We start from the raw sequence: 13605 nt of genomic DNA on the forward strand, positions 1-13605 counted from the left end.
TGTTTGGGAAATAGACATATGAGTGCTGCCAGCATTGCTGCCGAGGTTGAAGGGGTGTGGGGTCAGCCTATCAGTGCTCAGACCATACGCCCCACACTGCATCAAATTGGTCTGCATGGCTGTCGTCCCAGAAGGAAGCCTCTTCTAAAGATGATGCACAAGAAAACAGTTTGCTGAAGACAAGCAGACTAAGGACATGGATTACTGGAACCATGACCTGTGGTCTGATGAGACCAAGATAAACTTATTTGGTTCAGATAGTGTCAAGCGTGTGTGGAGGCAACCAGGTGAGGAGTACAAAGACAAGTGTGTCTTGCCTACAATCAAGCATGGTAGTGGGAGTGTCATGGTCTGGGGCTGCATGAGTGCTGCCGGCACTGGGGAACTACAGTTAATTGAGGGAACCATGAATGAGCAAAGCATGACACCCTCCCTTCGGAGACTGGGCCACATGGCAGTACTCCAACATAACGACCCCAAACACACCTCCAAGACAACCACTGCCTTGCTAAAGAAGCTGAGGGTAAAGGTGATGGACTGGCCAAGCATGTCTCCAGACCTAAACCTTATTGAGCATCTGTGGGGCATCCTCAAATGGAAGGTGGAGGAGCACAAGGTCTCTAACATCCAACAGCTCTGTGATGTTGTCATGGAGGAGTGGAAGAGGACTCCAGTGGCAACCTGTGAATCTCTGGTGAACTCCATGCCCAAGAGGGTTAAGGCAGTGCTGGAAAATAATGGTGGCCACACAAAATGTTGACAATATAGGCCCAATTTGGACATTTTCACTTAGGGGTGTACTCACTTTTGTGGCCAGCGGTTTAGACATTAATGGCTGTGTGTTGAGTTATTTTGAGGGGACAGCAAATTTACACTGTTATATATAATAAAAAATTTACAAAAATGTGAGGGATGTACTCACTTCTGTGAGACACTGTATATGTGTGTGTGTGTGTGTGTGTGTGTGTGTGTGTGTATATATATATATATATATATATATATATATATATATATATATATATTAAGGCTGTCAAAATAACGTGTTAATTTCGATTAATTAATCTGAGAAAAGATAACGCAGATTAATCCACTTCGTATTGACCTTTGAACCTGGAGCCGTTCTAGCCACCATTCGACTGTAAAATGAAGGAGGGAGACGACTGCTGCGCTGAAGGACATAACGAGCAGAGCTCCTCCCTCGTGCGCGCAAGCACTCTTCAAAGTAAGCACCGTCTTTGCACTCTCTCTACCTCACACATAATATCTAAATCAACTAACACAATGCTAAAAGTTCATAAGACCGAATCCATGTTTCACGAGGCACATTCTGAGAATGTTTTTCCTGAATAACTGAATAAAAAGAACATCACCTCATCTTCTCTGACAGGCGCCCTGCATGTGCAGCTGACATAAACCACACTTTCAGTAAACAAAAAGAAAATCCTATCCAGCGGTGAAGTGTTTTCTGTGTTGACAAATCAAATGCGATGTCCTAATAACAGTCGTGATTCACACGCAACGCGTCAACGTCCACTAATGTCCAATTCGCAACCTAATGACTCATTTGAACAGATTCAATTTAATGAATCATGACAACAACTTATGATGTCCATGGATCTGTCCACACGATCTATAATGAATCATTTACTCGAACAACTCTGAAATGAGAACATAAGTGTGCTTTCCCCATTTAGCAAGAGTGGTTAGTAAAATTACTTAATAAACCACAATATTTTCAGATTACTTAAATGACAATGTGTAGTAAATTAGGCCTACCTATAAAATCAGTTAATTTAGACTGGAGTGAGGTGAAACCAGAACAAAGCAAGTTGTTGTTAGCTAGGTGCATTCAATTGCATATGGTAGAAAATTATATTATTAGTTAATATAAAATGCTACTTTTTAATACTTTTCAGGTTTAGCAAAAAAGCATCTTCTCTTAGAGAGCTATAAAATCACTTTTTTTTTTCTTTTTTTTTTTTGCAAAGAGGGCAAGAAAGAATTACAGTGAGAGTAACGGGTACTTTATTGTCAGTATCGGGCTCGCAAATCAAGTGGGTAGGGCACTTTTTACTGTTTGTGTGGATTATCATGTCTGTCACCACCGAAGACCATTTTTGACCCAGGAAAAACCCTGCATTGATTCATTTGAATTGAAATATTTAATACTTTCACAGCAAAAATTATGTATGCAATTAATTTAGATTAATCACAGAGTATGTAATTAATTAGATTAAAATTTTTAATAGATTGACCTAATATATATATATATATATATATATATATATATATATATATATATATATATATATATATATATATATATATATATATATATATATATATATATATATATATATATATATATATATATATATACTTTTAATGCACGAAAGGTAAAACGGAGGCGTTCATATCAATTAGTGAGTGAAGTGAATATAAGCTGAAGCTCACACACTGGAAGGGGGGAGATGTCACAGTTGAACAGCTGAGTTGAGAGTGGTGGGAGAGAAGTCGAGCGTGTTACCGTGTGGGGTGTGGCTCATGTTCCTGTCGGCCGCTTCCAGATAGTGATGGGCAAATTAAGCCTCATGAAGCACTGAGGCTTCGCAACCCATTCACCAAAAGGTTCATTACCCGAAGCTTCATTCAGCATTGCTCACTAGTGACACCTAGCTACTGTGCAAAGAAATAGCAGACAAAATTAATCCTGAGCCTATGACCTGATAATATAATAATGACCTAATATAATGTAATAATATAGCTCTAATAATACAATAACAACAATGACACAACTCTTTAACTCTGACTCTCCGACACTCTACTACTACTTCTGGTTCTACTACTCCTGAAACACCCACAAGGTGGCATGTGTTTCGAACCCCCTTTATCTGGAAGCGACACTCACACCGAACCGATGACGTATTCCACACAAACCGAGGCCTCGTTTGTCATCGGTCACGTGATTTCTACATTTCCAACACAAGCCTCGAATCGACGCTTTAACTGGCACGCCCATTTATGCTCAACACAAGCTCCGAAGCCTCGGTTCAAATGTCCCATCACTACTTCCAGACCTGCTGGTGAAGTGTGTGAACTGGTGCAAAGTTGCCAAGTTACCTTCACGTTCAAGCATCGCTAAGCCGTCCAAATGGGAAAGCCGGTCGTAACAAGGATCATCGTTGAGTTCACTACGGCCCCTAGACACTCTTCAATTGCCCGGTGATCAGCTGCACTTGGGTCAGTGACGCAAAGCCATTCATTCATTTCCACAAACAATCACACACGCTCTCCAACACACACACGCACACATATACAAACTGATCGGGTCTGATTGTTTATATTTATTTTGTTTTGTTTTTTATTCCCCTTCTACGAACTTCTTATTCATTGTTTTTTGTTCTTGATAATTTATATAAATTTATATTATTGTGGGGTTTTTTTTATTTATTTTTTTTTATTATTGTGGCTGTATTGTTCATTAGTTGGTTTTGTATCAAACTAAGTTGGTTTTTCTTATTTTTGGTGGGTGTCTTATTGTGTAAACCCATTTAAGTAAACTTAATGGAAAAGAGAGACTGAATATTTTGAGTTTATTAAACGTAACAGGTGGTTATTTAAAGCTATCCTGGATTTTTTTTTTTTTTTTTTTTTTGGCAGGCCTATACCTGCCTGGCGCCCGAACAAGTCTAATTAAAAACATTTTATTGAACTATTAATTGTGAATTGTTTTTTGGGGGCCACCACCGTTACAAGTTGCTAAGCTTTAGCTTAACCTGAGGTATTAAAATAAAAAACAGAAATAAAAACTTAGACATTTAAAAGCAAAAACTAAAAGACATAAACACAAAAAAAATACTAAAACTTTGAACTAAAATTACAATGAAAGCAGAAAAGCTAAAAATCAAATCTAATAAATTTTTAAACGAAAACTATAATAGTACTTCAATGAAAAGTGTGTCAATCCCTGAAAAGTACTGAATTTTACTCTTTCGTGTCTTTTTGCACTTTAACGGTCAAAAACAGTCCGCTTTGGCGAGCAAAGTACAGTTGGGTGAACATAAACAGTTTGGGGAATATCAGATGTACCTATATCAGTGTATAGGATCTGTGTATTGTTAGAGAAATGCTTAATATGCTTAATATTATAACTTAACTAAATTAGATTTTAGTAAATTTGACTAAAACTAAAATTTGACTAAAACTAAAACAATTTCCGATGACTAAAATATGACTAAAAATGGCATGTTTGTCAAAAGACTAGGGCTGGGTACCGAACTCGATACTTTTTAGGTACCGATCGAACTGCCTCGATACTACCGAGTATCGAAAAGTGTCTTGTCATTCGGTACCAAATTTCGGTACCTCAGAATGGAGCCGATCGAGGAGAGGCGCGGAGAAATGCTTTCGCTGTCTCGTTGAGGAGCAAGTAACGTTGCGCTACATTGTTATTTATATCTAAATATATAAAACTATACGCGCGAGAGAAACCCTATGTGCGAGAGGGCGATTGAATCAAAGGTTTCGTTTTCAGTTTATCTCCGAATGGACGGGTGAGAAACGGCTGTTTATGTGAGCAGCCGGTTCACTACAGATACTGTTAACAGAAAACAAAAGTGTAGCACTGCCTGCAGAAACAGCGGAACGCGCAATGTTTTTTAGACTAGTTATGGACAGGTACAACACACAGCAGCTTTACATCAGCGTTCGTTCTTCAAGTCTATGGAAACACGCGACCGGTTCGTGACAGGCTCGTTCAACTGCACGAGCACAGGCTCTGCCTCTGGCTCCAGAACGCGAACAATTCTGCTGAAAAAGAGGTATCAGCGTCCTCCTGATACTGCGGATAATTTGCGGGTCGGGCCAAGTAATAAAAAAATAACATTCAAATTAATTGCGGGTGGATGAGAGATGAATCATTAATGTGTTGATTTTAATGAAGACACAGAACTCTTATTTCACGGTAAGACGCAACGAACTTGCGTCACTCTTACTTCCGCTTTGATCTTTTTAATAATAATACATTTTTTGAAGAACAATTGCTGAGTGATTTAAAAAGAGCCTCACATACTTAATTTTTTGCATTGAAAACTAAACTTTATTAAAACTATTTGCACTGATTTATTGTGTTGGGTAAATTTTGTTAATTTGTGCTTTTTTTATTCCCCGCAGTGGCTCAGGAGATGAGTCTTTGAGTCTGATAAAAAGTCAACAAAGTTAAAATATAAAACCAAAGATTTTTTTGAGGTTATGTAATCTTGTTTAAACAGATTTTATAAAACTGGTACCGAAAAAGGTATCGTTTAGGTATCGGTATCGAAGTCAAGGTATCGGTATCGTCTCGGTATCGAAAATTTTTGAACGATACCCAGCCCTACAAAAGACTGACTAAAACTAAATCAAAATTTGCTGTCAAAATTAACACTGGCGTGTATATATTTCTATACATATTTTTATTATATTTTATACAGTTTTTGTTATTTGATTTTTGTTTGTTACTTTTGTATATAGCTTTGGTCGTTTGTCTACTGTTTCACCTCTCGAGCGCTGTAAATAAACATCAATTTACACTTTACATCTCTGCGAGTATTGCCTTTTTTTTTTTTTTCTTTTTTTTTTTTTTGGGATTATTTTTTGGGGCAAACCCAGTTTCACCTGACAGCAGGCCTGCAAAGACCATTGTCCCACATATGGTGTCAAAAGTGGGATGGATACTCACAAAACTGTGGCGAGAGGCCCGAAGCCTAGGACGAAGCTTCGGTCCCAGATCCAAGCAATTGCTGAGTTGGATGTGGCCTGGGACACTGCTGAGTCGACAGAGGAGGAGAGAGAGGAGAATCCTCCACCAGTTCGACCTCAAGAGTCCATCTCTTCTGCTCCAACATCTAGTGGTGGGATGTTTGCAGTGATGCGCAACTTCCTGAGCACACAGGAGCAGAGAGAGCACAGATACGTAATGGAGCTACAGAGTCTGCGGGAGTTGATTATGCAAGCTGTCCAATGTAGAAGCACCTACTGGGCAAGCGCTGGAAGCCTATCTGGCCATGGACGAGGACCGAGCAGAGGTTTACAACAACTGAAGGAGGTGCTGTTGGAAAAGTTCAATATCTCGCCAGAGACTTACCACCAACGGTTCCGGGCCACTTCTACTCCAGCTGGAGAGTCACCGACGGAAACGTACAATCGACTGCGGAATTTGTATTGATGCTGGGTGAGACCTGAGCTGCACACAAAGGAGGATATTGGTGAGAGAATACTCCTGGAACAGTTTCTGCGTGTTCTACCCTATGAGATTCGAGTCTGGGTCAAGGAACATGAGCCGACAACTGGACTGGATGCTGCTAAACTGGCTCAGCAGTACATCAACGCTCACCGTGGCAGTCAGCGCTCTCAACCAATGAAAGGTAACTTTAAAACCCCTCCCAGTAGTTCTGGGGAACCTAATACTGACTCTGTTACTCGGGCAAAGAAAGTGGCTCCTGAGAAAAAAACTTTTACTGCCAACAACTGGGTCACAAAGCAACAGTGTGTCCAGCACGTAAAGCTAAACTGACTGGCTTTTGTTATGTCCCAAGAGAAGAGGACTGTGTGAACAATATACACAAAACCCAGAATGTGCAAATGACTGTAAATGGGCAATGTATGAATGCTTTGTTGGACACTGGAAGCTCCTTGTCACTGCTAAAAAAGAGTCATATGTCACATGTTCCATTTGATAATTTGGTCAATGTACAATGTGTTCACAGGGATGTCAAGCAGTACCCCCAAACAGAAGTTAATGTTTGTGTGCAAAACCAAACTTACCTGTTGAATGTGGCAATTGTAGATGACTTACCTGTGATATGATTTTGGGAAGAGACTTACCAGTTCTCACTGAATTATTGCATTCTGTCGAAACTTGTGTGTCCATCTCTAATGCTTTCAATGTTGCTTGTCCGGTAATGACACGAGCCATACATGTCAAAAGACCAGTGCTGTGCGCCAATGAGATAGTGCACCGTTACATCCTCTGCCTGTGATATCTTTTCAGCGCTTCGCCATGGACATTGTGGGACTGCTGGAAAGAAGCAGTGCAGGGCACCAATATATCCTGGTCGTCAGTGACTACGCGACAAGGTATCCTGAGGCTTTCCCTCTTCGTTCCATCACTACACCAAAGGTCATCAGTGCTCTCGTCCAGCTGTTTTCCAGAGTGGGAATACCCGAGGAGGTCCTCACAGATCAAGGGACTAACTTTACATCACGGCTGATGAAGTTACTGCACCAGCAATTGGGCATCACCGCCATAAAGACTAGTCCATACCATCCACAGACCGACGGGCTGGTGGAGCATTTTATCAAGACGCTCAAGAACATGCTTTGCAAGTTTGTGTCAGACACTGGAAGGGACTGGGACAAATGGCTACCATTCTTGCTGTTCACCTACAGGGAGGTACCACAAGCATCGACGGGCTTCTCTCCATTCGAGCTCTTGTATTGATGGCGGGTTCAAGGGCCGCTGGATCTCCTACGTAAAAGTTGGGAGACCGCTTCGTCTGGAAATGTGACGAAGTCGGAGAAGGGCATTGTCCAGTACGTCCTTGAGATGAGAGAGAAAACCTCCGGCAGGCACAAAAGGCACAGAAGACATGGTACGACCAACACGCCAGAACCCGAGAATTGCAACCTGGACAAAATGTTTTGTTACTGCTCCCGACGTCGACGAACAAACTACTGATGAAATGGCAAGGCCCATACAGTGTAGTTCGTAAGATGGGACCAGTGACGTATGAAATCCATCACCCTGACAAGGGCAAGACTGTACAAACTTATCACATCAACCTCCTGAAGGAGTGGAAAGAACCACCCAGCAAGCCAGAAACATCGCTGCTGATTCGTGAGGTGGAGGATGATCAAGAGGATGAACAGCCTGAGCCAAAGGTGAGAGAGCCAGCAAAGGTTGATCTCCATCATCTGGGAGAGGATAAACAGGCAGAGCTGCACCACCTTCTAGGTCGATACCTCGTTGTTCCGTCAGAGGCCTGGGTGGACCAAACTGGTACAACACCAGATCCACCTGCTTGATCAGAACCCTTCACGACAGCGACCATATAGTGTTTCTGAGCGGCTGGTGGCACCTCTAAAAGCAGAGATTGGGACGATGCTGGAGTTGGGATTTATTGAGCCCTCTAAGAGCGAGTGGAGCAGCCCAATAGTTATCGTCCCAAAGAAGGATGATACATTACGTATCTGCATTGACTTTCTAAAGCTGAATGCTCAGTCAAGGTTTGATGCCTATCCAATGCCATGCATTGGAGCTGAATGTATTGTATCGGCCAAGCCAGGTACATTACAACATTGGACTTATGTAAAGGATACTGGCAAGTCCCCCTGGAGTAGGCGTCAAGACCCTACACAGCGTTCCGGACCCCACTGGGACTATACCAGTTCACCGTTCTACTATTCGGGCTGCATGGAGCACCTGCAGTGTTCCAGCGACTAATGGACCAAGTCCTCAGAGGCTGTGAAGAGTGGTCAGCTGCATATCTGGATGACGTCATATACAGTGCAACTTGGGAGGACCATCTTATACACCTCAGAGAAACCCTGAGCAAGATCCAGGAGGCTGGTCTGACTTTAAATGTGGCAAAATGTGAATGGGCAAAGTCTGAGACCAACTACCTTGGTTACCACCTGGGAAACGGAGAGGTAAAGCCTCAATTGGACAAGGTAGAAGCTGTTCGACGCAGCCCAAGACCAAGGACAAAAAAGGAGGTCAGATCCTTCTTAGAATGGTGGAGTGGTATCGACGGTTCATCCCCAACTTCTCTACCACCACCAACCCATTGACCAACCTACTCTGTAAGAACGCAAAGAACCCGATTGTCTGGACTGAGGAATGTAAAATGGCCTTCAACACCCTAAAGAGGCAGATGTGTCCTGGCCCGGTCCTCATAAGTCCTGACTTCACAAAGGCGTTCATTGTTCAGGTAGATGCTTCGGCTGTGGGGATTGGAGCAGTCCTGGCCCAAGGAGATATGGGCGAAGAGAGGCCCATAGCGTTCCTGAGCAGGAAACTGCTACCCAGAGAAAACCGATACTCTACAGTGGAGAAGGAAGGTCTGGAAATCAAGGGGGCCTTGTAGAGCCTCAGGTCCTACCTGCTAGGAAGGGAGGTTACCCTGGAGACAGATCACTGAGTCCTGACGTGGATCCACACCATGAAGGACCACAACTCCTGGGTGACTAGGTGGTACCTCTCCCTGCAACCCTACCAGTTTAAGGCGAGACATCGATCTGGACCCCCCAAAAAATTGCCGACTACCTGTCCCGAAATCTGGTCAGTTTGCGGCCTGGAGAGGGGGGAGGTGATGTGACAGAGTGACCTGTCCCTGTTGGTTAGCACAGCACAGCACACACACACACACACACTCAGCCCCTACTTACCTCATTCTCCGTTCCCTGCTGAGGCGTTGTGGGTGCACACGCGCGCCATTAGTATGCTGGTCTTCTTCATACACGCAAACATATCCACTCCATTTTCATCCCCGTCAGAATCTACGCTGCGCATAAAAACATGCATACATATCGGAGTTGTCTTTCGTTTCTATCTCTATGTTTCTGTTTTTTGTTATGATGTCGTGTTAATACAAAGCTGTGTTCCGTGTTTGTCAGCATCTGTGTTGCTGGCTTCTTTTGCATTGCTTCTCCACCATCAGTTGGCCGAACTCGTGCGTCACCCAGCGGCTGGATAAATAGTGCCGGAATCACTATGTGTGGACGCGTCGGTGCGAAGCAACCGGAAGTCGGTTCGTCCATTGTCTTGTTAATTTGGGGGGATAATGGAAATGTGGCATTACTATTTTGTGTTTATTATTATTTATGTCTACTTTTGTATTTGTTGTTTTGACTAGATTTTGTTTCTATATATATTTTTTGTACTTTGGGTGTATATATTTATGTGGTGTTGTGAAAATGTATATACTCACTTTTTTTTTCTTTCTTTTGTACAGTTTTTGTTATTTGATTTTTGTTTGTTACTTCTGTAAATAAACATCACTTTACACTTTACATCTCTGCAAGTATTGCCATTTTTTGGGGGGGGATTATTATTTTTTTGGGCAAACCCAGTTTTGCTTGACAGCAGGCCTGCAAAGACCCGTTGTCCCACACAAACTGACAATATGTTTTTGTTTTTGTTTTTTTATTATTTGTCATAATTACAAATATTTACTTTTGTAACGATGTATATCTGCTTTGCAACCATGCAAAATTGTGAAAAGTGCTATAGAAATAAATTTGAATTGAATTAAACAATAGTCTACCTGATATTAGGTAAAGGTCATAATTATAAAAACTACTTTTATTTGCAAATTGCTCATTGTTACATTTGAGCTGTAGGCAGAAGTTGGGTTTGAAAATTGCCTTTACAGCACCTCGTAGCAGAAACAAACTAGGTTCATACCTCACGTTTTTTTTTGGTTTGCAGACGAAAGTCTCATCTAAAAAATTATATAGCATCATCTAAATATAATTTCATCTTTCTCAGATTTAAAATACATGGTGAAACTTGTGTCTTTAGCTACAATGAGTTTCTAAACTGTAAAAGTTTCCTTCTGACAAATGTGCCAAAATCTGCAACAAAGATTCCCAATAGTGTGCATTCTAGCAAGTTTGGTTGTTTAGCAAAAGTACAGCAAAACCGATTATTGGTGAGTGTGATGGCACTGGCTTCATGGAGTGTTCAAAACATTCAAAATTATTGTGCTCTATATGTGTCAACTTCAGGTTCAATCAATGGTAGGACGTTGGGGCAGGCCAATGGGGGTAAAGGTTTAGCTTCAGCAGTGTCAGAAAGAATGTATTTATTAGTTTAAAATCACATGAACATCAGCACAACTCATAATTATGAATTTGGGTAACTTTGAATTTCTGAACTTAAGAATTTCTGAGTTAGGTGTGCGTGATGGTGAGAAAACATGTCAAAGGCAGTGGATGCAGAGTCTGCCCTAGTGGAAAAAAAACCCTACCTAAATGTATTTAAAATAAGCCTACATTCATTTCATACTACCTACCCATTATTATATTTACTGAGATAAATATTCTAATTAAATTTTATTATGAGTTCTTCTTTATTGCTCAATGCACAATGCATATTTATTAATATTAAGCCTAAAGGCCAATTCACACCGCACCGACAAACACCAACGAACAAGTTAGCCGTTGGATTTAGAATTCTATGAGAAAAAAACTGTCATGTTCACACTGCCCCAACAAACACCAACAAATGAGTGACGTCTGACTTGGAAAATTCCACAACTATACATGTGTAACCATGTTAACAATATTGTCAGGCAAGTTTATTATATTAATAATATAGTATCATATACATTTTCTTTTTATTAAAGTATTGAGGCAAAACAAAAATACCTGATCAATCTGATCGCAACCTATTGTGTTGCAGTTGGTATACACTGGTTTTTAAACTTTTTTTTAGCGCCTTTTTATTTATGTGACCCATAGGCCTATACAACCATGTAGCTAAACAAGCCAAAATGAATTAATTTAAAACGAAACTGAAGGTAAACCTGCGTTGCTCTCATGGTGGTTATTACTCTCTCTTTCAGTGAAGTCGAGCAGTGCTCTTGCTGAATGGCACGGATTGCACTATGGAATATTTAACTTATATGTTGTTGTTTTTTTGTTTTGTTTTTAACTGTATTTTATTTTTTATAACAAACAAGCTGCAATGTCACGTTTCCTCTTTGTTGTGTGTACGTGAGGCGTGGGCGCGATCAAACAGTTGTCTTTGCTGGGGATTTGCCTCGTCATGGCAACAGTTCATGAAGAGGTCAGATTACATCAGAGTTGGTTGCCGTTTGTTGGAAAACTGTTCACACTGTTCAGACATTCCACGACCCGACAAACATGTTCAGTCGGGTGAAATCCGACTCCGACCAATGCCAACAGATGCCAACAGACACCAACAGATGCCAACAGACACCAACAGGGGTATCTCACTGATTCTAACAAACTCCAACAGACGAGTTTGTTGGCGTTTGTTGGCTGTTGTCGATGCGGTGTGAATTGGCCTTAAAATGTGTTTAATACCACTATCAGTAAGGATAGTATGATCATTGTATAATTTGAATGCAAGATATTTAAAGTGTACCTAAAGTATACTTGCAGTAGTTCCACTTTAGCACAATCAAATATACTTAAGTATATCTTTAGTTGGACCTCAGTAATGATCTTCTATCATCTCTCAGAAACAGAATTTGCGACCATAGTTGGCTTCGGGAAATGCACCCCAGGACAGCATGGAAAACACTAACTTTCTTGTTGGTCATCTGAACATTCACATCATCATAATAATAATAATATGTTTAATGTATATAGCACCTCAACACTATAATACTGTGTTTGTTAACACACTATAATACTGTGTTTTTTGTTAACAGGATACTGTGAGTTCAGAGGAAGCATCATCAACTCCGTCAAATCCACCTGATGAAGAGTTTGAGGGAATAGGGGACTATGAGGAGACTTTCCTGGCTGAATGGTGGCAGGAACCCAAAACTAAAGGAGATACAGGAGAACCAGCTGAATAAAATACACCACATCATATATTATTATTTGTACTGTTACCCTAGGGCAGTCTTCGTCTGGCAGTCTTTCCCTCTTTTACTGGAGATGAATTGTAATGCATACATTTGAACTTTACTTTTAATCAGAAGCTTTTGTATTATTCTAATGCAATGCAGGCTTTTTTTACCACATAAATCTACAAACAAAAAATACATATATTTGTAATTATTATTTTTTTAGATGAGCTCATTGAAATAGGAAACACATCACCAATCTAAATTCTGCTTAATAATAGGCCTGTATTTGGAATGGTATTTTAACCTTGGGAATAGTATGTTAACCCTTGGTGTCATGCACAACCACCTCCAGATACCACTGCTCTTTCTCTCAAAAGGCATCCAAACACAAGACCCCCCAATAATTAAGCAAAATCAGGCCAGTCTGTTCCCAAAATTGATGGATGCCAAAGGTGCAGGTTAACCCTCTGGGGTCTGAGGTGTTTTCTGGGCCCTGGAGGTGTTCTGACATGCTCTGACATTATTTCTGTTACTTATTTTTATGGCTAGAGTCAGATTACACTATTCAGCACAAACTCTGCTACAATAATATGTGAGCAGTATGTATGTAAAATTTTGTAGTTTTGAAAAAAAAAATTGGTGGTTTGTGGAAAAAATTTATATATTTATATATAAGTACATATAAGTCATTGAAATAAGTCCATAAAGCCCATACTGAATGTTTGACTTTTTTTGCAAACATTTTGAGAGCTCGATCTTGTAGTCTAAAGTTTTTGCTTCAAAACGATGTGAACGATAGAACAATAGAAAACCATCCTACCCACTCATTCACATAAAACGTTTTAAAATTTGTAAGACATGTTTTGTGTTAGAAAGGCTTTATGTGAGGAGGTGTGAATGATCATGAATATTGATGTGTTTCACACCAGGGAAGACAATAACCCTCCCCTGATGGGTCTATCAAGGTGAATGAGACTGGGAGGGAACTAGAAGAATGTGAGGAAATAGCAGAATGACTTTT

The 13605-nt window shown here is 40.6% G+C and overlaps 1 protein-coding gene across 1 annotated transcript in view; it reads left to right on the forward strand.

Moving 5' to 3' along the window:
- p3h4 (prolyl 3-hydroxylase family member 4 (inactive)) overlaps nt 1-13395 on the forward strand; it is a 45099-nt gene extending 31704 nt beyond the window's left edge. The window contains exon 7 of the mRNA XM_067412021.1: nt 12441-13395. Coding sequence (XP_067268122.1) covers nt 12441-12590 — 150 coding nt within the window. The 3' untranslated portion in view covers nt 12591-13395. The remainder of the gene's footprint in view (nt 1-12440) is intronic.
- Nucleotides 13396-13605: the final 210 nt, after the last annotated feature.

The sequence above is a fragment of the Chanodichthys erythropterus genome, chromosome 15 (assembly GCF_024489055.1).
Source record: "Chanodichthys erythropterus isolate Z2021 chromosome 15, ASM2448905v1, whole genome shotgun sequence".
NCBI classification, from domain to species: Eukaryota; Metazoa; Chordata; class Actinopteri; order Cypriniformes; family Xenocyprididae; genus Chanodichthys; species Chanodichthys erythropterus.